At 31.3% G+C, this 24,815-nt stretch overlaps 4 protein-coding genes across 4 annotated transcripts; 2 read left to right on the top strand and 2 right to left on the bottom strand.

Moving 5' to 3' along the window:
* Positions 1-6,124: 6,124 nt before the first annotated feature.
* LOC110649861 (protein GET4) lies at positions 6,125-18,891 on the bottom strand. Its single transcript, XM_058151632.1, has 12 exons — positions 18,732-18,891; positions 18,257-18,336; positions 18,098-18,176; positions 11,541-11,622; positions 10,837-10,996; positions 9,909-9,999; positions 8,705-8,788; positions 8,236-8,282; positions 7,945-8,073; positions 6,967-7,051; positions 6,692-6,772; positions 6,125-6,384 (listed from the first exon to the last, which is right to left on the bottom strand). The coding sequence occupies exons 1-12, from the start codon at positions 18,777-18,779 to the stop codon at positions 6,376-6,378; spliced, it is 975 nt and encodes a 324-aa protein (XP_058007615.1). The 5' UTR covers positions 18,780-18,891; the 3' UTR covers positions 6,125-6,375.
* A 110-nt stretch (positions 18,892-19,001) lies between these two features.
* On the top strand, positions 19,002-20,976 carry LOC110649862 (uncharacterized). Its single transcript, XM_021804593.2, has 3 exons — positions 19,002-19,157; positions 19,794-20,061; positions 20,514-20,976. The coding sequence occupies exons 2-3, from the start codon at positions 19,843-19,845 to the stop codon at positions 20,625-20,627; spliced, it is 333 nt and encodes a 110-aa protein (XP_021660285.1). The 5' UTR covers positions 19,002-19,157; positions 19,794-19,842; the 3' UTR covers positions 20,628-20,976.
* Positions 20,977-21,106: 130 nt separating this feature from the next.
* LOC110649865 (salt stress-induced hydrophobic peptide ESI3-like) lies at positions 21,107-22,731 on the top strand. The gene is made up of 2 exons (XM_021804597.2): positions 21,107-22,105; positions 22,229-22,731. Exons 1-2 carry the CDS (start codon positions 22,025-22,027, stop codon positions 22,310-22,312), a joined length of 165 nt encoding a protein of 54 aa, XP_021660289.1. The 5' UTR covers positions 21,107-22,024; the 3' UTR covers positions 22,313-22,731.
* A 51-nt stretch (positions 22,732-22,782) lies between these two features.
* On the bottom strand, positions 22,783-23,459 carry LOC110649864 (uncharacterized). Its single transcript, XM_021804596.2, has one exon. The coding sequence runs from the start codon at positions 23,191-23,193 to the stop codon at positions 22,978-22,980; it is 216 nt and encodes a 71-aa protein (XP_021660288.1). The 5' UTR covers positions 23,194-23,459; the 3' UTR covers positions 22,783-22,977.
* Between the last annotated feature and the right edge of the window lie 1,356 nt (positions 23,460-24,815).

Below are 24,815 nucleotides of genomic sequence, written 5' to 3'. Positions count from 1 at the left end.
ATAGTCTTTGAATTATATGAGTTAGTAATTAGTCACATTTATTAATAGTTTTTTCATTATAAAATAAGAAAACCTAACACTCCTTCCCCTTTTTTCCTTTAAGTACTATAATAGAAAATGATTAATTATTTATTGGGCAAAGATTTAGGATTTCTCTGAAGAAGAAAGGGGGAATATTTAGGGATATATAAATTAACATTAATCCAATTTAATTTGATGACTAATTGTAAATCATTCAACTACTAGGCTGAGGTTTGAGCTTCTATTTTTTTATTTTTTATTAAAAAAAATCAATATATAATCTTTTTGTAAGACAATATAGCTCAAATTTAAGAATTTTTTTTTAAAAAAAAAAGTTGAAATATTTTAAAAAGTACTTAAAATTTACATTGATAACAAATTAACACTATTTAAAAAAAATTATTGATACCAATTAAAAAAAAAGCTAGTAAAAAAAAATCCCAAAGGATTTTAAAAATAAAATTGATGAGACATTTTCAAAGTTATCTTGCAAAATTGTCAAATCAAAGGCAGAAAAAAGTTGAAAACACATAAGTCTTATTCTGTTGGTGGGATGGTATGCATTCTTTTTATAAAGAGAAGATAGGAAGGTTCCATATTCCTTATATTATATATATGTATTATTTAAAAAAATATATATCTTATCAAAATTATCTTAATTAATTGATTAATTAATTAATTAAATGAATCTTTTTTCAAGCAAATGGTGATTTCTTTTCAAACCCATTAATTAAGTACGGATTTCAACATCATTCATCCTATGTGTGAGTGACTTGATGTTGAATTTTAAGTATCATCTCATCACTCACCATATTTACTCCATTATTCTCTCTCTTTAATCAATAGCTAACTTAATTAATTAGCAAACAATTATTTTTCACTTTATTTATTAATTAGATTCTAATTTTAATGTTTAATCAAAATAGACTTTTTTTTTAATTTTTTTTCTTTTAATTTTAAACTTTATTCAATAATATTTATTATTCTAATAATTGTTAGCTGTTTTATATTTATCAGCCGTTAGATATTGACTATTTATATAACGATTAACTGCATTATATGATGATTTATAGTAAAAGTGTTCGATAAAAATAGATATTGAATTAACTGTCAAATGTAAAAATAACGATATTATCTTATTGATTATAGTCAAAATGCTTAGTCGACCTCTAAATAACTTTTCATGAATCATTATCTCAATCTCTAAATATTAATATTAAGATTATGCCATTGAATATTATAAAAAAGAGAGGCAATATTTTAATTAGACTTGAAACAATAAATGTTACTTTAAAAGCTATTATCGAATAATAGAACATTAATGTATGGCACATATTTAAAAAAGAGATAATTATTAGGGCTTGTGAAAAATTAAAAAGTGAATTTATTTGTTATTTTATTAATTAATTAAATTTTAATTTGAGTTAAAAAAATAAAAGTATTTTCTTATTGTATTTTTTTAATTTTAATTATATATTCAGAGAGAATTTTCTAACTAGCAAAAATTTACTAGTGCTAGCAATCAACAATATAAAAAATAAAAAAATAATAAAAAATAAAATAAAATAAAATAATCCCTCTCATGCACTAATGAATAAAGTAAAAGATTAGGAGCACCATGTATTAATCACAGCCTAATTAAACATTAAGCAACATGAGGAAAATACTTTAATAGCAAAAAGCAGCTTTATTAGATTAAAGATTAAGTCAATAATATCACACTGGTTTCCATTAATCCTCCTAAGGTCCACGCGTCATTGCTTAGTTGGATTGGATTTTGTGGGGCCTATGCTTTCATTTATTTATTGGTAAATTACTTTTTTTATTGTAAAATTATGTCAAAATTAATATACATTTTTTTAATGTTTAAAATTTAGTGATTTAATTATGTATTTTAACTCTATCAAACTGAAAGTCCATTAATTTATACCTAAAAATATTTTTGAAAAGTTTGTGACATATATATTAATTTTGATATAATTTAATAAAAATGATATACTTTTAAGGGTATTTTTATATTTTTAAATAATTAGTAAAAAAAATGGGATATAAAAATTTTTAGTTTGATAGAGTCAAAATATAAAAATTAAATCATTAATTTTTAAAAAATCAATGAACATATGCATTAATTTTTTAATATATTTATTTTGCTTATTCTTCTATTTTAAATAGGCTCATTTTGAAGGAATAAGCTGCAAATGGGATGACACCCACCTGATTCAAGATTTTATTTTTCATATATTGTATAAATATATTGAATATTATAAATAAATTGGCTTGAAATTGCTATCAATTAGCTATTCATGGTATGCTAAAAGCATTAAATTTTGATTTAAATTTAATCAAAGTTAAAAAAAAAAATAAATTTATAGATGAGAGTTTAATGAAAAAGGAATCTATTTTAGAATGTTATGGAAAAGGTCAAGTAATTATTTTTCTTTGTATTTTCTAGGAAATTTAGCATTCAACCATGGATTGATGGAAGGGAAGACAACTACATTAGAAATTCCCAAGCAATTGATTCCAGTTGTTTTGGGGAAGAAGAACAACTCAAGAGTCTTACCATGTTGACAACCTTAAAAAAATACTACTAAATTCAATTCATGTACAAGAAAAATGTTGATTATCATCTCTTAAATCTTGACATGAAGAAATTTTGATAAATTTTTTCACTATTCCAAGTCTTGGCTGGAAAACTGTGACTCTAGTGTTTGGCATTGTGGAACATGTCAATCAATCAAGTGCAAAGTTGGATGCCACTACTCCTAACCCAACACACAAGGGTCAAGACCCAACTTGTGGGAATATCCATTGGCTTGGCTTGCTATTTTTAAACCATTTCCTTTAAATTTACAACAAAGATTAATTTGTAAGTTTTATTAAATCTTAAGAATTTTATTATAATTTATTCTTTTAAAATTATAAAACTTTTACGATTAATCTATTTCATTTGGATTTTTCTTTTAAAATTAAAATATAATGCAAACAATTGCCTTAACACTAGAATGCTGTGTGAATCAAAAAGGGATTATGGGAACTTCTTGCTGCCTGAAGTCAAATAGTGAATTAATTTAATAAATAAATAAGTTTAGAACAAAGTTCTCTCTATAATAGTTAGTTAACTATTGGGTACCCACAAAGAATTGTTAAATGCAAAGAAAATAAAGTCATTACCCACAAAGAATTGTTAATTGGAAAGAAAACAAAGTCATTACCCCAAACAGTTGTTAATTGGAAAGAAAATAAAGTCACTATCTAATTGTAGATAAAGAAATAGATCCTCAAATGGGGATATGGGGAAAAAGGAAGGTGAAATTGGTAGGCACATTAGATACTTAATTGAAATAATTAAAATATATAATCTTTCTGGGGAAGTGTTCTTAAGTTGTGACTTTAGAGCAACTATACAAGAGAGTTGGTGTCTTTGGTCTTTGACAAAGTATAGCTCAGTTGTTTAGATGGTGATTTTCATTCTGCTTGACTATACACAAATGACAAATACTTGGTACCACAAACCTTCCTAGTAAGGACACAAACTACAGTACAAAGTCTGCTTTTAATATTATGACCAAGTGATATCTTTACTATGGAATTTACATCTCATTCACCAAGAGAGACAGTTAATAAGACTAGAACTCAAAGCGCTTAATGAGTCTTACCAACTGAATCAGTTAATAAGACTAGAACTCAGAGCGCTTAATGAGTCTTACCAACTGAATCAACCCTAGTTGACTAACTTTAAGAGATATTTTATCATCATTCTTCAATTTTAATTAATATCACAAAAATATTTAAATATCTATTTAATGTTAACCAAAATGCCTTTGGCTAGATTTCATTAAATATTTTGATTAAAAATTGTTATGAACATGTTTAGTGGATTAGACACAATAAATATATATATATATATATATATATATATATATATATTGAAGTCATCAATATTAAAAATATCAATAATCTCTCTGTTGAGACCACTGGCATAAAAAATTTAACAATTTTTTTTATTGCACTAATCTAGATATGTGCAGATCAATTTCTAGTGAGAGTATCCAATGAAATCTTACTAGAAGAATTTTGAGTGATATTAAATTAAAATTTGAATTTTTTTTTATCCAATTACAAATTGAAGTTGAAAGATGGTAATAAAATAATCTCAAAATTAAGAGACAGTAGCAAAATTAAGCCCATAAATAAGTTTGGACAGAGTTAAAAAAAAAAATTATGATTTAGATAAATTCATGTAAAATTTTATAATTTTGATAAATCAATACCTTATAGTTAAATTTATTAACAAAAAAGTATAAACATTTTAATGTTGTTAATAGCTACTGACATGGTATTATTGTCTGCTTGCCACATTAATTGCCATTAACAACTTTGTATTTGAATCTTCTTCAGTAATGAATTTAACCACTGGATATTAATTTATTAAAATTTACATCATAAGACCTTAATTAAAAATGGCTCAAACAGTATGACAATTAGATCACCAATTTTTCTGGCATTAAGATTGAAATCTTGAATCTAGCAAGATCAACCAAGATTATCAAGTGTAATGATTCTTTGTAATGTCAAGTCTAGGCTACAATAAAAAAATAATTAGAAAAAAATAAGGGTAGAATGATGAAAAGCAATAACAGACTTAAAAAGGGGTTAACAAGAGCAATCACCTCTTAAAATTTTAATTTTTGATTGGTAGTGTGTTGAATGTGTTAATGTATTTAATATATTTTTATATTTGCCCTCCCAACAAATTTTCTAACAAAGTCTAAAATGTTATTTTTTTTTATTGATCTAATTTTAAAAAATAATAATAAGCTCATATTTTAAAAATGAATTATTTTTTATTGATCCAACTAAATTAAAAATTAGTGTTTCACATACTGACTACAGTTCATTCTTATTCTTCTCCTTCCCCTTCAATTCTTGCTGAGGCGCAATATTTTCTGCCATGGTAGGCTCAATAACTATAGAGACCAAACAATGAACAATTAGATATTGTTAATTCAAAATATTGGTGTCTCAATTTGTCAACAACTACTTGCAATGTTTCCCATTTTTAATAATAAAAAAAATAGATTAATGACTACAATAATAATCATAAATCCATCAAAAATATTTCAAGAAAATAAATATTCATTTTAAAAATAGCATATTCTAAATTTTACAGTCACAGATTTTATCTTCCAATTTGCTGTACAATCCTCAATTTCCATTATCTTTTCCTTCTGCATGTTCTGCTGGCAATATCAACAATTTTACTTGAAAGTTCTTTTATGTGCTCCAAACAAATTGGAGTAGTACACTCTATAATCATAAGTAATTATCTCAATCTATTGAATAATACCAATTTCTTCAATCATCCTCTCATACTATTCAATGATATGGCCATATCAAGGTGCTTCCATTCAAGAAGCTAAAGTCTAATTTTTTAGGCTCCTTTAATCAACTACCAGAGACTGAAATCAATAAATTCAAATCATTTGAAGGCATTTCGTTTTCATGCTTTCAAAGCCTGTGAACTACTTGTTAATAAATTCTAGGTTTCATTTATTGGTTTGCACCTGGTGGTGTCTGCACTCGCTTATATGGATGGAGTTAATTTACACTTAAATCGAGAGTAGTATTCAGATAAAGTCATCCCAAATAAAGAAATTCAAAGCTTAATACATACAAGATACATACAAGATAATGATTTATGTGCAAATAATATAGTAACTTTTCAATTATCTCTTATTATTATTTTCATAAAGAATAAAAAAGAGAATTAACTATAAAGCATAACCAACAAGTTATAACTATCGCTAAGTGATAGTGAGCTCTCGAATTCAAGCTCAATCACAATCAACTATAGCAAAAAATAAAAAAAATAAAAAAAAATAAAGAATAAGATATGAGAAAAGGTGCAACTATGAAAAGTTCGAACTCATACAATGATAAACTTAATATTCATGAGATTAAATTTTTGTATATAGATTCGTGCATTCATTATATACATTTTTATTAATTTTATAATGATCTCAATATAAATATTTGATCTGACAGTTATTAAGCTTATTCTAATCTAGCATGGGTAGGCAGAAAAAATAGAGGGAAAACATGAAAGAATCACCCAATTCAAGTTTACAAATAGCAAAATCAGAACAGGGAAATTATGTAGGGGCAGGCATAAAACTGTTGTTCAATTACAAGAGAAATATCATGTAGTTCAAAAAAACAATGATAATACAACTATCAGGAACAGTTCAAACTATTGTTGAATTACTCCATTTAAATAAACATCAAAAATTGAATAGCTGGAGGAACTGTCAAAGGTCCCAAGAGATTGAAACTCTCTTCATATTGGTGTGATTACATCATCTGCAAAGTTAAACACCCACTTTCCAAGTAAGATTCCACTTCCTAGAAGTATATATATATTTTGTTTGGAGAAAAAAAAATTGCTATATGCTTTCCATCATATTGTTCAAGTAAATATAAGGCATTAAATAATTTGCATTGCACAGAATCTTCATCTCCAAGGAAATATTTATATTCTTGTATAATTAAAATGCATTTAATGGAATCTCTTCCCAAACATTCACCATCGGCCTGACATTCTTAGCAATGCACAAATAACAAATTCTAGTCTAGCAGATGCAGAGACATGTCTACGAAGAAATCTCACCTTGAAAATATCACCCAACATCCCTTGCAGGGGATTTCTACGTTTTACTCCATAGAACTTTTCTGCAGTTTCATCAAGCAACTGAAACATAATCACGTTAGAACTCATATATCCGTTGATGTCAATAAAAGGCCAAAGAAATAAGAACTACTGATACTATCTTGCAGCTAGTCAAAATATTTACATAAAGAAATGCCAAAAACAAGTGGATGGATAACATATCCGCTAGCAATCTGGAAACCGGTAACAAATGTTCTAATAGCCACCACACGCACCTCATTAAATACAGGTTCCTTGTCTATACTTGACTTGTAACTCACTCTCAACATATTAAAAAGAGGCAAAGAATCTCTCTGCATCCTGCTCAGGAAAGAATTTGTACAAATATTCAATATCAATGATCTTCAAATTAGACATGCCAAAATGAGAGTCTATTTAAGTACCCAGGCTATGTAATGGATAAACTGAAAAAATGACAACCAGAGTAACTGTTGTTGGACTTAATGCAAGAATAGCAGCAGATATCTAACAGAGAAAAATAGCGTATCTGAAGCCTTATAGAAAGATGTTCCAAGAGTAATTCAAGTTCACACGAATTTGCATGGCACACAAGGCTCCAACAATCAGAAAGAACAGAGACAGATAAATGGCAAAAATTTGAAGCTTCAATGTATTGATATTGATGTAATTGACATGTGGAGAGACAACAGAGAATTTTTTTTTTCTCTAATTTTTTATTTGTTTAATTATTGTGATAAGATGTGTATAAAAGTAAGTAGAGTGGCGTAAATTTATGGTTGCATATATGTGCAATCAAATTGTCTGTAAAAAAAATCAACCATCCTCATTCTTTGAGTCTCATGTTGCTTTTTTATTCGATCAATTCTAGTACTTACCAGCTTGCATTTTTCATTTTTCCCCTTTAGGGTAGTTAATCCTATTAGGTTGACAACACCAAAATGATACTTTTCTTCTGTTGTTTGGCAGTAAGGTTGAAATTTAAAATATGTTGTTGCAGAAAGCAATTTCAAACTGATTTCTTTTTTTTTTTTTTTGAACAAATTTTAATTGCTTTTAATCAACACATTTAAAAAATAATACTTCTCTCTATAGCAACTACAATAACAATGCTAAATAAACCATTATAAGAAGCCAAGTTTCCTCCATAGTACAAAAGAATGGAGGCAATTTTAACAATACTGAATCAACTAGGTATACCTCTTCACTGAAAAAGAAACATGGGTACAACTTACGTTGGCAAAAGATAGTTGATATATCGCATCAAATCCGATTTCGGAAGCTCAATCTTCTTAGATTCCACTTGTTTCTTTATCTCATCCAACAAACAATTAGCATCTCTCAGATTACCCATAGCCAAATACCTACCACAGTAGGAAATGTAACCTCATAAATTGAAAGTCACATAACTACAAATACATTAAGGGGAATTACAGGGTTCTATAATCATTATCGTCGCATCCAACAACAGCATCAATAAGAACAGCAGAACCGTATGCAAACGTGCAATTTTCAAGCATGCTTACAGTAAAACTGCCCGTGCAATAGCCAGATCATCTTCACCAGGATAACACTGCATAGTTGAAAAGAATACCAGTTATTAAAATACTGTCCAATAAATTGAATTCCTAACCATAAAAAAAAATGGGGATCCAATTACTGATTTTGTAGTTTTCAGAATTGCTGAGAATAGCATCAATTATAACAGCCACAATCTTGAATAACTCAAGAATTAGTTTAGATATTAGCAGAACAGAGTTTTGAGGTCAATAAGAAATTGAAGCATATCGAAAAAAGAAAATGGAGATCAAATATCTGATATCACCAACAGTAACGAGCAAATTATACACATCACAAAATATTATATAACCTATTAAGAATAAATATTGAAAAGTATAACATATAACTGCCCATTTCAGTTAATTTATGTTGTGTCATCTTTACCATTTTTTCGAGTACAACTGTCATCCTTATCATTTAATTTAGAAGACTAACCTTGCCCATAAAATTGACTATAGTAGACGCAAACTTCTTGGGGTCATCGCCTCGAACAAAATGATATGATATTCTAGCCATGTCCTGCAAAGAAGCATTATATGGTTCCATGAAAAGATAACCCCAAGATTACGTAAGGCATAATCTCGACCTCTAACAAAATGATACCCCTCTAGCAATAAGCTACAGAAAAACAATACATAACGCTGGCCATACCAGAGAAAAAAATAACCTCAGCATTACACAAGGTATGATATGGACCTTTAAATTATAGATCGCAATGAAACAATTTTAATGGGAAAAAATATCAAAATAATTTCAAAGAAATCAACAAAAATTTGATAACTGAAATATCATTGCACTGCATTCATTCAAGCATTTTAAGGCACAAAATATTTTATCCATAAGAGAATCTATTATGCAAGTGATTCTAAAATACTATAAGAACATCTGCTTGTCCCCATAACAGAATCTATTGCAAAACTGATTCTGAAGAACTGTAATAAACATCAGCTACGGGTAAGCCAAATCAAATGAACCCAACATACATCCAACCTTTCTAAGGCTATAAACTAAGCAATGTTTCCTAATTGGAACAGAGTGTCAGACACATAAAGCCACATCTGAAATGTGAAAGTATTCAAAAAAAACCAGAAGTAGAAGATAAATATGGAAAAATAATGAAGTATACAAATGCAGAGGGATAATATCCCAAATATGGGTGAAAAAACTTATGTTGATAAGATTCCACATGCTATTTATCAATGAGGAAAATTTACTTGCGAATTGCTAATATTCATTAGGTTTTGTACTACCAATCAGGGCATGCTTTGAAGGAAATCTCCATTCAGACATCATCAAGATGTGATATTAAGATGAAAAATTGGCCATACATTAGACTCTGAAGGAACAACACAGATTCAATTTATTCAAATAGATAAGTAAAGAAAAATAACATGGACATGTTCAATGAGTTAGCATGACACAAGGTGTTCAGTGACATAAGCATTTATTCCCATTTCCGTCAATGCATTTAAGTTTGCAAGAATCTAAGCAATTTTGTATATCCCTTAACCTCATCAATTTCATCTAAGAAGAAATAATTTGTGGAACATAATCAGGATAAAGCAGGCAATAATAGTTAAGTGAAAATAAGAAGCAGCAGCGACAACCCTAGAGACTTAAAACTTCATGTCAAACCTACCAACTCGGGAGATTCAGAAAATAGATATTCAGCTAGCATAGCATGCAGTTGTGGGGATCCATTCTTATGAGCTCCAAACTCTGCAGACCACCTAAACAACAAAATAACTAAAAATTAACAAAGCATTTAAATGGAGTGCCACAGAACAGTCACTAAATGTCTTTATAGCGTAGTCACGTCCACACTCCACAGTCCACAGTTCCGCATATATCCATTCTTTGCACAAGTAGTCATGGAAGCATATTTCTTCCTCCATCCCTATGTCCTTCCTTCCCTCTTAAACATCCCTCTCCCATCACACCCTCTTTATCACAACCACTTTATCCCATTTTATACTTTACATGCTCCTCACCATTTTTTATCCTCCCACTTCTTCCATTCTCCCAGTTAGAGCATCTAAATCAAACTCTTAAAAGCCATGCATGGTATAAATGTAGACCAGTAGAATATAAAAAATGAAGTCATTATTAAGCAGTCTAAAATGCTCCCATGCACATATACTCTTCCAGTTAGAGCATCTAAACCAAACTCTTAAAATCCATGCATGGTATAAATGTAGACCACTATAATATAAAATGAAGTCATTGTTAAGCAGTTTAAAATTCACCCATGCACATATGCACCCAACAAAAACAAATGATTTTCACCAGTCCAAAGAAACATACACAACGCAGTTGACATAGACTATTTACACGTAGTCAAAAAAAAATTCCCGATTCTACTCCCACATTAAAGCATCTAATAACAATTATTAGAGGCAATGGATAGAGTGGTCCACTAAAAGCATAGCTCCATATCAAAACTTTTCAGAAACAACATGGGACCCTATAGCTCTAATAACTATAATAAATAAATGGTGAGGAGGCCATCTTATCTCACAAAAACACAGTTATATGACCTTGTAAAATAAGAGAGCAACATATCTTACCTAATAGCAGCTTTTAAGAAAGAGGAGCAGCATTCTACTCGTGTTTTTGCTGCACCAATGGCTTCAGTGAGTTGCTGCACATCATCATCATCCCCCAAGTCCCCCAAGTGTTGTGGCAGAGGAATTTGAGGAAACATCTTGTAGATTTTCCTGACGCGATCTAAGATGGATATTTTGTCACAATCACAAAAAAAAAAAAATGCATCTAAAAAACTAAATGGGCAGTCGCCATCACTATAAGAACTGTAAATTACAACCAAAGAAAACCAGATAGCATACTTCTGCTGAGTTATTTTTAAGAAAACTTGGAAGCCGCTCAAATTTAAATGTTGCAACACCAGTTGTTAGAGACTTTAAGTCTACATATTACAGAAAGAAATTTAGGAAATAACTTACATTTGAGTATTCTAATTATTTAGGGTATTTTTGGCATTTGACTCAGTTATTAAGGCTAGGATTAGTTTATCACTCAATATAGAAGTCTTATGAAGAGCTTTTAACATTAGTTTTGATATTTTTGAAGACTGAGAATTAAATAAAATTTGAAAGCAATTGTCCATCATTTCATTCCTTTGTTTGTTGTGGCTGGTTCTATATCATTAAATCAACAGAAGACCAAGGGAGAGGTAGAAAGCATTAACATTTAACAATCATTTCACAGCATCAACTGTTAACCAAGGAAGAGTTAAGGGGAGTACACTGACCAAGTGTATCATCATCATAAGGAACTTTTCCCTTAACAAGTGTCTCCACAAACAATACAGCAAGCTCTGATCCGCAAGTTACCTGAAATTATTGCATTTCAAACAAGAGAACAATTGATAATCTTGTAACATATTTATTCATGCCCAATGAATAACGCTTTATTGTTCTCCCACATAATGTACAGTTATCAAGTTTTGTCCTTGGGCAAACAACAAGTGAATAAATGCACCACAAAATAGAATGTTTGGTGACATAAGGATCAAGCTTGGCTTGTCTTTTTAACTTAGAAGAATGCTCTCATGCCAAGAAAGTTTTAAGTTGACTATCAAATCCCATTTCGCTGGGATCACCTCATCTAAAATATGCATAGCTGTTTTTTAACTCACAGGAAGGTAGTTATTTGTATACCCATATAAGCATAAACTTATCAACCAGAAAAATTCATATTTCTTAGTAGAAAATGAAATTTCTGGCAGACAGCTGCCTGATTTATGGGCTTAATTTGTTCCAATGTGCTACTCAACCATCAACATTTCTTTTATCCAACTTCAACGTTAGCCCATATTCATCACCAAAGTCCAACAAAGTGTCTTAAGATCATCCAAGTTTAACATTGATATTTTCATAATTCAATGAACATCCAAACAGCCATAACATAGGCCAGTTATCAACTCATGGAAACAAAATAGAAATGCCAGCATCCAGATCTAATATTAAATGGATCGAACTATGTAGTCTCATTGGCTTCAACCATGGTTTTAAATACAACGTAACGGCTATTATTTAAAGGAAAATAAGCTCAGTGTTACCATTACAGCCATTATATAATGGATTTTTAAAATTGCAATTGTAAAGGCCGTTATCTGCATTATGCAAAGGTAACGGCCGTTAAGGCCATTACTCTTTTGGTAGAGAATCTTTGGCTTTTTTTTTATTAACACTAATGATGTCTAAGAATAATGAATTTAATCTCTTTATTCGATATATTTATCCTTATTATTTAGTTGTATATCTTAGTTGTAATTACATTTTAAGTATTTATTTATTCTATGAACTTTAAAAACCAAAAAGCAAGCCACTGCACACAAGCTATAATCAATCCCCAAGTCCATTTTCAAGGGAAAAAAGTACACAAAAGTTAGGCATTTTGCAAAGATTTTCAAGATTCTTCTTTCTCTATCTCTCTCTCTCCCCCTCTCTCTCTCTCTCTCTTTCTCTTCTCATAATCTTATCCGCTTTCACTTTTTTGACATTATAGATTAGACCAGCTTTTTCTTTTTGAAAGTGAAAACTACCCATTTGGTTTTTTTCCCCATCTGTTAATTATGGCTTTCTTGGGTGTATTACGAGTGTAATCCGAGTTTTTTTTTTGGCTTAAATGAGTTACCAAGTTTGGGTTGTTCCTGGTGATGTGGATTTGTATGGGTGATAGATTTGTCGAGATTGATGGACACAAACACTGGTGTTTGGGTTCTGGTGTGGATGATCCTGGTGGTGCCTCCTTTTTCAAGGATCTCTGCAAATATGGAAGGTTCTTAATGGCTTCTTCTTATTTTATGTAATAATTTCTGGATTTTTGTTTTCTCTCTGTGTCTTTGAAAATTTGTCATTAGATTTTATTAAAGTGCGTGGAATTATGAATATCAGTTTTTAATTTCTGTGATGTTGACTGCTATATAGTGTTATGCTTGATGTAATGGTTGTGGTTCACTGGAATGTTATATTAGCATGTTTTTATGAGCTGAATTAGACTAGTTGTGAAAATTTTGTAGCAATTTACTGTCGTGTTGTGCAATTGAGGAATCTTTTATATGCATCTTACCTGATAATGACTATTGACTGGTATATATATTAGATTATCTTTCACGAATTGATATGTTAATTTGTTATCGATAGGACTGTCATTTTCCAATGATATAAAAGAGGTTATGTTTATTATTTTGGTTCAAATTAATTTTTTAATCTCCTTAAAGAAGATAGTTTGTTTTTCAAGGGTAAATACTTACAATGAGAAGTTTTATAAAGGTGGTCACTTATTTTCTTTGTATGGTTCTGGTGCTTCAACTAGTCATTACCGAAGTTAAGACTTTTGACTTGTGATCTACTACGTTCTTTTGTATTTTACCTTCATAAGTTGGGAGTTTGATTGCTGTGAGCAATTTGGTTTACATTTAAATGGAGATTCAAGTGAGATTAGACAATATAGGATCAGGCAAGCAATTTGTTTTCACCATCTGGTCACTTGTTCCAGGACCCGATTTAGTTGAAAGATACATGTTCCTATTTTTTTTGGGGTATAACCATCCTTGGCAGAACTCCGCCTAAGTAGTTTGCGCTTAGCCGATCCCAAGCCCGGATAAAGGAGGAGGGTTGCGGTAGGTGACAACCAGCGTAAAAATTTCGTCACACCCTATGATATGGATTCAAATGATATAAACATTAGGGCGTCTTCTACTAACGACGCGCTACATCGGAGCCCAGGTGTAGTGAGAAATATGCAAGGGTGTAGGACGTTCACCGAAAGTGATGCGCCATGCCGGCGCTCGGGTGTGGTGTTAAGTGAGCAAAGGTTCCCACATCATGGACAGGTGTGGGTAAAGAAGTTAGTCCATATGACAGATAATAGAATAAATAGTGGAACAGAACACAAGATAGACATAGAAAACAATAGAAGATATCATAGAAGGAGACCAATTAGGAAGGAGCAGGATAGGAGGAGGATCAGGATTGGTACTTGGAATGTTGGATCACTTACAGGAAAATTAATGGAGCTTATGGATACCTTGGAAAGGAGAAAGGTGAATATTGCTTGCATTCAGGAGACTAAATGGGTAGGAGAGAAAAGTAAGGAAGTGGGTAATTCAAGATACAAACTGTGGTTTACCGGAAAGGAGAGAAACAAGAACGGAGTAGGCATAATCATAGACAGGACATTGAAAGACGCAGTAATAGCTGTGAAAAGAGTAGGAGATAGAATTATACTAGTAAAGCTAACACTAGAAGGAGAAACAATAAATATAGTTAGTGCTTATGCCCCACAAATAGGGCTAGACAGCGAGAGTAAACAAAAGTTTTGGGAAGATATGGATGATTTAATGCAAAGCATACCGAATGAAGAGAATGTTTTCATTGGTGGAGATTTGAATGGGCATGTAGGAAGTGATAGACAAGGTTATGAGAATGTTCATGGAGGTTTTGGTTTTGGTTTTGGCAGTCGAAATAAGGAGGGAAAAAGCATCATGGATTTTGCTATGGCATACGACCTAATACTAGCAAATACCCACTTTATAAAAAGAGAGTCACATTTAGTGACTTTCAAAAGTGGGCAACATAGAAGCCAAATCAATTTCCTCTTAACTAGGAAGACAAATAGAGCTTTATGCAAGGATTGCAAGGTCATTCCAGGAGAGGCTTTAACAAGTCAACATCGGTTGGTGGTCTTAGATGTCAAGTTGAGGAACAATTCAAGTAAGGTCAGAAGAAATAGTGTAGCTCGAACAAAATAGTAGGAGTTCAAAGGAGTAAAGCAAGTGAAGTTCAAAAATGAGCTTCTCGAATCCGAAGTATGGAAGCTGGATATGGAGGCCAATGATATGTGGATACAGATGGCATCAAAGATTAGAGAAGTAGCTAGAAAAGTACTTGGAGAGTCTAAAGGACATGGACCACCCTCAAAAGAGAGATGGTGGTGGAATGAGGAAGTACAAAAGGCAGTGAAGAGAGAAAGAGAATGTTATAAGAAATTACCTAAATATGATAATAATGAGGCATATGAACGGTACAAGATAACAAAGAAAGAGGCAAAAAAGGCAGTTAGTCAAGCAAGAGCACAGGCCTTTGAAAAGTTATATGAGAAACTTAGAACTAAAGAAGGGGAGAAAGATATTTATAGATTAGCAAGGATGAGAGAAAGGAAATGTCAAGATCTCAATCAAGTTAGGTGCATTAAGGATAAAGAAGGAAAAGTGTTGGTGAAAGATGAGGACATTAAAGAAAGATGGAGAAATTATTTTAATGATCTCTTTAATAATAGTCAAAATGGTAATAGCGTGAATATAGATTATAGAACAATAGAAAAGAATGTGAATTATACTAGAAGGATTAGATCTTTAGAAGTAAAGGAAGCACTTAAGAGAATGAAAGTGGGTAAAGCCTGTGGATCCGATGAATACCAGTTGAAGTGTGGAAGTATTTGGGAGATATGGGAGTGGCATGATTAACTAAATTATTTAATAAGATTCTAAACTCAAAGTAAATGCCTGATGAATGGAGGAAGAGTATTTTAGTACCTATTTTTAAAAATAAGGGAGACATACAGAGTTGCTCAAACTATAGGGGAATTAAACTCATGAGCCATACTATGAAGTTGTGGGAGAGAGTTGTGGAGCATCGACTACGTTATGATACTTCTATCTCTCTCAATCAATTTGGATTCATGCCCGGTCGTTCAACTATGGAAGCGATCTTTCTCATTAGAAGCTTGATGGAGAAATATAGAGATGTGAAGAAAGATCTACACATGGTTTTTATTGATTTAGAGAAGGCTTATGATAGTGTTCCAAGAGAGGTCTTATGGAATGTGTTAGAACAAAAGAGGGTATCTATTAGGTACATACAAGTATTGAAAGATATATATGAAGGAGCAACTACTATTGTGCGCACAGTGAAAGGGGACACAAGAGATTTTCCGATCTCAATTGGATTACACCAAGGATCAGCCATAAGCCCTTACCTTTTTACATTAATTTTAGATGAACTGACGAAACATATACAAGAGAGTATTCCTTGGTGCATGATGTTTGCGGATGATATCGTTCTGATAGATGAGACACGAGAAGGAGTCAATAGAAAGCTAGAACTTTGGAGAAGTATTCTAGAGTCAAAGGGTTTTAAGTTAAGTAAAACGAAGACAGAATACATGCATTGCAAGTTCAGTGAAGGCCAAACTGTTGATAGGGAAGGAGTTAGTCTGAATGGAGTGATACTGCCTCAAAGTAATCACTTTAAATATCTAGGCTCAGTCCTTCAAGTAAATGGGGGATGTGAGGAGGATGTTAGTCATATGATTAAAGCCGGATGGTTGAAGTGGAGACGTGCCACGGGAGTTTTATGTGATCGTAAGATTCTCAATAAATTGAAAGGAAAATTTTACCGTACAGCCATACGACCGGCTATGTTATATGGTAGTGAGTGCTAGGCACTGAAAGAGTCGTATGCATCTAAGATAAGAGTTGCAGATATGAGAATGTTAAGGTGGATGAGTGGCCATACTATACTAGATAAAGTCCGTAATGAGAGTATTAGAGAAAAGGTAGGAGTGGTGCCAATTGAAGATAAGTTGAGAGAAGGGAGATTGAGGTGGTTTGGTCATGTGAAGCGTAGACATACAGAGGCTCCAGTTAGACAAGTAGAGCACATTAGGTTAGAGGATAGAAAGAAAAAAGGGGTAGACCTAAATTGACTTTGAGGAGAGTAGTACAACATGACCTAGAAGCATTACATATTTCTGAGGATTTAACCCAAAATCGTTCAGAGTGGAGAAAGCGAATCCATATAGCCGACCCCAAATTTTTAGGATAAAAGCTTAGTTGAGTTGAGTATTTATTCCATGAACTTTGCAAATTAAAAAAAAAAAAAAATTAGTGATAGGCTGTTACCATTAACTTTGGCCTTTACAAGCCTAATTCTGTTCATGGTTAACCAGAACACGAAAGGACTTGGATCGTAATGCAGGTACAGTACGCAATTCGTCACTTATCTAGTATAATCTCTATTCTAAAAATAACCAATAAAATAATTTTTTTTTCATAATTTTTAATTTTTAATATTAGTAAAAGAAATTTTCAAAAATCTAATTTTTTTTATAATATACTATTAAATTTTTTTATCAATTAAATTTTAAAAAATAATATTATCTTAAATAGAATAGGCTTTTAATTGATATTTAATGAGTCTTATAATTTAGGGCTCAATGATTTGTATAACACATTATAATTACAGCCTTATTAGACTTAATAGCATGTGAAACCAGCAACCCCTTTTCACTATCACCTAAGCCAACAAAGATTATAACAGTCATGCAGAGAGAGAATGAGAGATATCAGGTTTCTTCCAGAAAGTTCTCTTTCTTCCTCTTCTCAAGGCTTCGCGGCTGCTGCTGCTTATTGTTCTTTGTTCTTACTTCTTCTCTTCCTCTTTTTTTCTTCTTTTTATATTAACATCGCAAATACTCTTATTTTATTAAAAAGAAAGAGAAGAAAAAATAAGAAGAAATGAATAGGATCTTCTTCCCTTTGATTATGTGTTGAGCATAGTGAAATGGGATCACTTGATTTAGAGACCCAGAATACGTTCCTAAGCGATTTGGGACCCAAATGTCTCGCGTTTTAGAACGCGCGATGGTCGCGGAACCTAGGGGAGCTAGGAGAATGTGGCAACTATGATTCTGTTACTCGTGACTGCAACCACGGTTCAAAACCATGGCTTCAACTGGTTAGTTAGCATACAAAACTGCAAATACATAACAGATTTAGAAATGAAGTTGAAAGAGGATAACCTGTCCATGTTCAAGTTGGAGGCATGCACCTGAATGAAGTAGATCCAAAGCTTCAGAACATCTCTGAGCAGATGAATATCTATAAAAGTGAACATGTTTATTAGTAAACCATATTATATCACGGTTGAATGAACAAACAATCATATTACATGATTATACCGCGCACTGATTGATTTGTACATCTGTTGTGCTCCATAGCAGTTACCCTCATTTATGACTTTCTCCAACTTCTCAATGTTCTGCAATTAACAGCCAAAAAAAAAAAATTCTAAAACGATTGCAAGAAATCTTGTCCATTACATTACAGCTGAGAAAATGAATCCACAACATAAATAAAATCATTTCATTTTTCCTATTAGAAAAATGAAAACATGTTTATGTTATCATAAATTCAGAAGCAAGCGATACATGTTTATATTATCATTTAGAAAAATAATAATGGTACGATCTTATTCTAAAATTTGATTTCCTTAAAAATTAGGCTCATTTTGGCTCCAGAGAAAAATGTTATTAATGGAATCGTACTAGGTTCCAGAGCTAAGTCCGGAGAAACAATGAAACATAAAAGTAAAGAAACAATGGTTTTCTCAGAAACCAAACAGAGCGGAGAAAGACAATTTCGCAATTCATGTACCTCTTGAACAGGAGGCAGATTGGCTCTTCTCGATCTTTCTCGCGACATGTCGTCTCCTTCCTTCTTCTTCTTCTTCTTCAATATTCAATGACAAATCGATCTAATTAAGCTCGAAGGTGTATAATGTATTACCAATCAAACCAGCGGATGAAGTTAAAAACAGAAGAGACTTTAAACGATGCCGTTTTCTTTGGGCACATATATTATTCTTTCACATGGGCTGTTGGTACCAGATTAGGGCCCAACCCGTTACCTGTCCGTGTTTTGTGCAAAACTCGACCACATGGTCCAAATCAGGCGAGTGTGCCGAGTACACTCGCCGAATCGCCCGCCGATTCAATAGAAGAAAAGCACTCTCCTTCAATGACCAGGTCGGCTTCTGTGTAGCTCTAGGACCAGCAACTAGCAACAAACAGAGCACTAAAGGTTCAATTTTTCGGTTTCTATTTCTATTCTTCTCTCTGATTGATTGTGTATATGTTTTGAATTATTTTAAGTTCTCCAATTTTGGGATTTAATGGGATGCATATGCGCACTTCGGATCCTCTATGTTTTTTAAGGACGTTAAAGGGATTCTTGCTAACATTCAGAAGTGAGAATTATAAGCAAAATATGGAATTGAAGATGGACTGTTCTTTCTTGATTACCATTGTTTATGTTGGAAAATAGATGCCTCTTTTTAATAATTTGATAACAGTAATCACAAAGTGACACAGTCTATAATGAGATTGGATTCAAGTCCCAGTAGTAATAATTGGTTGTAGATGCTAATTTTTGGAAGCTTGTACTGCTTGAGCAACAACTGTGATTATCGTCTTTTGGCATTTAGTTGTAGCAGATATTCTTGGTTTTGTTATTTGCTGGATAGGGGTTGACACAGTTTCTGTTCTATGCATTACCAAGGTTTTGTTTGGCATTGAGGGTAGATTATCTTTTTCTTTTTTTTGCTTCATTTTGATGAGGTTGCAAAAGCAGTCATAGACTGCCTTGCGATGATTTTTTTTTCTTAATAGCAGCTATAACAGCAATGTCAAACATACCCTAATTTTACCTCTGATTCAGGGATTGAACAACGAAAGAGGATTTGATAAGTAGTCAATGGTGTTGGAAAATGAGTTCTGAAGCTGTACTTGCTTTGAAGGTTTATCGACAGCTTCTCAGCGCTATTAATAAGCACATTGGCCAAGAAGATTACAAGAATCGTTTTGGTGAATTCATAATGCAAGAATTCCGGAAGAACAGCAATCTGTCTGACCAATCATCCATTCGGCAGAAAATCAAGCTTGCTCGTGATTATACTTTGTTGCTTAATAGTGTGCACCATCACAAGGTAATGCTCTCTTTCATTGCTCTAGAGTTCTTATATTGTTTTGTTCTCTGGTTTTATGTGAAAGAGAATTTTGATATGGTCAAATATATTACATTGCATGGTTTTAAGTGGCATTGAATTGGTAGTTGTCTTCTTTTTTATCTGGCTGGCCAATGAGATCTTCGTCACACTATATGGGAGTAATGTAATGTTAATTCTTTCTGTCATAAGATTGATGATATTAAAAATTTCCATCTCCATGTCCTCAAAATAATCAAGAGACTGAGAAACACCAACTGTTGGTAATTGGTTTTGGTATGTGATGTAGTTTTTTCCCCCTGTTATGTGGCTTTCATAGATTTTCCTACTAGCAAACACATAATAGTTTTACTTGTTCCTCTAATTTTATAATTTAGGTTGAAAATTATCTTATTGTTATACTTCATTTTGAAATCGCATTAATGATTTTGCAGGAGTTGTTATTTTCTTACAACATTGCTGTGGATAGATCAGATGAAATGAAAAGAATACTAGGAAAATCAGCTGCAAGTGTAGGTCTTCAGCTTCCTGACGTTTATCATCCTTGATGGTCGAGAAGTTTTGCTCTTGATACTATTCATTTCAGGAACTGCGGCTTCCAATGTACTTCAGAACTTGATTGGAGAAGATATACCTAATCCTAGAGTTGGATTGATTGGTTTATTCACCAAAATCGGTTCAGTAACTCGCTTGAGCCAGCTGTTGGACATATTTTATCATTTTTTTTGGAAAGATATGTTAATGGAAAACTAGAAAAAAAAAATCATGTAACTGCTTTTTCTCAACTTTCCATTATGATTTGCCTTCTTGTTCTTCAAAGGCATTTTAAATGTATCTGTCACTTTATATTAGCTAATACTTGCAATCACCAATGGCTTCATGTCTTTTCACAGTAAATTTGCGTTCTATATGATTGGACCACATTTTGATAGCTGATCAACCACTTTTAGGAAAAAAAAAAAAGAAACCTAATGAACTATGTGTTTTCTCGTTCCCTTTTCCTTGACCGCATCACTAGCAAGATTTGACCTCCTACCAGAGGTCTGAAGCTTTTAGCATTTGGATGCCCTTGTTGACCACCAAATCAATGAAGTTCGGATCATCATAGAATTGTAGGTCTTTATGGTTCCAATTGTAAAAATTTTCTTCTTTTCTGCATGATGCTGCTATAATTTGGATGTTTCTTTGAATTCACTTTAAAGCAGCAAGTGTCATTCCTATTATTACTTGAGCAGCCTTGTCCTAGTTGAACGGAATGTTTATCACTGAATTGAGATTTAACGGGCGGAGGTGCATGAATGGGCCGAGTCAAGATTTCGTGAAGTTAAGATGGACTTTCTTGGGCTTTGATCAATCATTGCTAAAAGGTTAGAACTAATTAATTAGGTAGTTAACCATTCACTCTTATAAACCTTTGAATTCTTTATAATCTTTAGACTTTATCACAATGTTCTAACAGTATTCTTGATGTTAATCAGATTTATAAGTATTCTTGATGTTAATCAGACATGTAAGTGTATGTCATAACAGTTTCTTAGACATTTATTGTGAACATTTTTAGTGTTCTTGTATGGACTTTATAATGGTGACAATACACCACTAGAGCCAATATCTGAGATAAGAAGGGTTTGGTTGATTAGGCCAGCCAATTTTTCAACGCCTTAAGACTAATTTGTGGACTTATTATAAGAATCTACAATATGTATCTGAAAAGATTAAAGTAATTCTAAAATAGGAATTATCTGTTGTGGACTTGTGGATCATATCCATATCCAGCATCTATTTAAGTCTGTCAACGATTCCATCTTAGCTTGTTTCTCTCCTCAACTCTCTTTCATAAAAGAAGTTGCTAGCTAAATTTAGCAGCAGCAACCAAAAAAAGAAGTGTCTTCCCAATTTAGCCAGCAGCAACACAACCATCATCATCATTATCAACAAGAAGAAGATGGGTTCAGAGACTTTCCTAGAGGTGATATTGGCCGTTATCCTACCTCCTGTTGGGGTCTTCCTGCGTTATGGCTGTGGAGTAATTATTTCTGAACTTTTAAGCTATGCCCTTTTCTTTTAACTTTAATCCTCATTTAATTATCATTCTTCTTTTCTGAAATCTCATTGATTATGTTATTTGGCTAATTGAAAATTAATGCAGGTGGAGTTCTGGATTGATTTGTTGCTGACCGTATTGGGATATATTCCAGGGATTGTATATGCCATTTATGTATTGGTCGGATAGTTAAGGTTTTATTATTTTTTTTCTTTTTTTTTTTCTATTAGTTGGGGAACATGTGTGTGCTGTTTCAGATCAATGTCTGTTCAATATGGTTTATAATTAATCAAGATTTTGCTTTTTCTTAATTTCATTGTCTCAAGACTTTTCTCTTGTTTCAAACCTTGTTTTCTATATGAATTGTGATCATTAAATGGTAATTTACCTCTTGAATTTCACTCTACTAATTACTATAACTGATCACAATTAAAGATTTGAATTTAATACTTGCATCTCCATGATATATACCATCTTTTCTTTCATTTCCTGCAAGTAGCAGGACCTTGAAGCGCTTGTAAAGATGCATTCTCATTCTGCTGAAGACAACAGAATTTACAAGTTATCTAATTTAGAAGGAAAGCTTAAATGACCTATAAATTCGTTTAATGCAAATTAATCCAGAGAAGTAACAGAGGCAAGAATGAAGGGAACTAGAATTTTAATTATAGAAAAAAAAATCAGTATAGCATTTATTTGGGCTATAATAAAATCAAAGAATTAGAGAAGCTAAATAAATACAGAGTAATACCATCAAGAAACCCAGGAAACTGAATATGCTAACCAATATTGAAGAAGAAACAACAAATGAATGCAAAAATAGATGAATAAAGAAAAGAGAAAGAAATAAAGAATCAAAATTTACAGCCACAGCAGAGATAGAAGAAGCAGAGGGTAGAGACAAGAACAATAGCTTCAACAACATAAAGAATCTTGAAGACCAAATTATCAATAATTTTCAACTGAAAATCAAGACGTTTCCACTTGAAAGAAGAGATTGAGATTCTCCACGGCCATAGCTGATCCTTGCTGATCCCTACCTTCTTCAAGAACCATGCCTTCTTAGCCATCACAGATTCTTTCCTTCTCTCTCTCTCTCTCTCTCTCTCTCTCTCTTGGGTTTGATAGAAGTTCTTTGGAGGTTTGTGTTATGTTATATACATGAGTGGAGGAACAAAGGTTGGCTCTGGCTCTGGCTCTGCCTTGGTTTCTTCAAGGAAAAAGAAAGAGACGCTTTTTGCTGGCCGAAGTATCTTTAGAAATTCCAACTGTACATTTCTTTTTGTTATAATCAGCTCCAAGTTTTAGAAACAATTTCAATATCAATTGAGCTGGAAGCTTATTGCTCATTAATTCTAAATTTATAATTTTAAATTTATATTAAATAATTTTTTTAATTAAGAAAATATTAATTTAATTTTGCTAAAATTTTCAATTTGGTGGTTTTAGTGATTTGGGCATTCTCAATGATAGAATTTTGTTGCTGTTGATGATTTGGTCAAAAAATGACGTGCAACGGCTAGCTGATAAATTAAATAAATAAATGAATAAAATGTTGGCTAAAGGTTGTTAAGTTTGGTCCACTTCATCATGCCACATGTAACACTTTACCTGCTTTAATGCTTTTTTTTTAATTTCATAAAAAAAAATAAAAAATTAATGGATAAAAAAAATTTGACAAACGAAATATTAAGAGGTGATTTTACTATTTATTTTTAATTTTTGATGTAAAATATATTTTTTAATTTATAAATTAATTTAAAAATAAATAATTAATTATTTAATAGAATTATTTAAATTTATTTTTAAATAATTTAAATATTTAATTAAATTGTGTTTTAAATAAATTTAATTTGTCAAAATAATTAAAAAGGATAATATTAATATTTTTAATAAATATCAAAATAATATATTTTTTATTTAATCAAAGTGTAATTTTAAAATAAATAGATACTCTTTATTTATAACTTTTAAATTATTTTAAATAATTTTTTTAATTTATAAATTAAATTAAATATTAATTTATTTATTATTTTTTATTAATAAATAAATTTATCTGGCTTATAAATAAAATTAAATACCCTCTAATACTCTTAAACTATTTTAAAGCGGCATTTATAAGTAATAAAATTGTTAAAATGAATTAATGAAATTTAATAAGAGTAATTTATATAACCATAAACTTTTTAATTTGAGTCACAATCAAAATTAATTATAAAAAAAATACATATATATCAAAATGAAATATATGATTTATTTATGATTTTATTATTTAATTATATTTTTTAAATAGATTTATTTTGTTAAAATTATGAGTTTAAATGTAATTATTCTTAATTATTTATAAGATGAGAGTAATATTATTAAAATATGTAAAATTTAAAAAATAAATTTTATTATAAATATTATATCATCATTATATTGTAATAAAAAATTATGATAGTTGTAATGCAAGAACGGTATAAAGATGGCGATAATTAGTAAAGTATAGCCCTTTTCTAACGTTCGACATTGACCATTTCTTTCCTAACATTCTATTTGTCATTTCAGCACCTTTCCAAATTGCGCTTCGTACGATTAATTAAATTGAGAGATGAAATTATCAATGGGCTAGCTCATAGAATTAGGGTAATTTTTAAAATTGTGGAGTCTTAAATTTAAATCTTAGATAAAATCATTTATATTATAAAAA

Source organism: Hevea brasiliensis, chromosome 8 (genome assembly GCF_030052815.1).
Source record: "Hevea brasiliensis isolate MT/VB/25A 57/8 chromosome 8, ASM3005281v1, whole genome shotgun sequence".
NCBI classification, from domain to species: domain Eukaryota; kingdom Viridiplantae; phylum Streptophyta; class Magnoliopsida; order Malpighiales; family Euphorbiaceae; genus Hevea; species Hevea brasiliensis.
The sequence above is the reverse complement of the archived record's forward strand: the minus strand, read 5'-3'. Positions and strand labels throughout refer to the sequence as shown.

Excerpts from the sequence above, each read along its gene's own strand:
- LOC110649862 (XM_021804593.2), top strand. The coding sequence starts at position 19,843 with ATGAGTTCTGAAGCTGTACTTGCTTTGAAGGTTTATCGACAGCTTCTC. Across the intron at positions 20,062-20,513 it reads ATAGTGTGCACCATCACAAG|GAGTTGTTATTTTCTTACAA; the intron begins GTAATGCTCTCT and ends ATGATTTTGCAG.
- LOC110649861 (XM_058151632.1), bottom strand. The coding sequence starts at position 18,779 with ATGTCGCGAGAAAGATCGAGAAGAGCCAATCTGCCTCCTGTTCAAGAG. Across the intron at positions 10,000-10,836 it reads TTCTTAAAAGCTGCTATTAG|GTGGTCTGCAGAGTTTGGAG; the intron begins GTAAGATATGTT and ends TTTGTTGTTTAG. Across the intron at positions 8,789-9,908 it reads TTTCTGAATCTCCCGAGTTG|GACATGGCTAGAATATCATA; the intron begins GTAGGTTTGACA and ends GCTTCTTTGCAG.
- LOC110649864 (XM_021804596.2), bottom strand. The coding sequence starts at position 23,193 with ATGGCTAAGAAGGCATGGTTCTTGAAGAAGGTAGGGATCAGCAAGGAT.
- LOC110649865 (XM_021804597.2), top strand. The coding sequence starts at position 22,025 with ATGGGTTCAGAGACTTTCCTAGAGGTGATATTGGCCGTTATCCTACCT. Across the intron at positions 22,106-22,228 it reads TCCTGCGTTATGGCTGTGGA|GTGGAGTTCTGGATTGATTT; the intron begins GTAATTATTTCT and ends AAATTAATGCAG.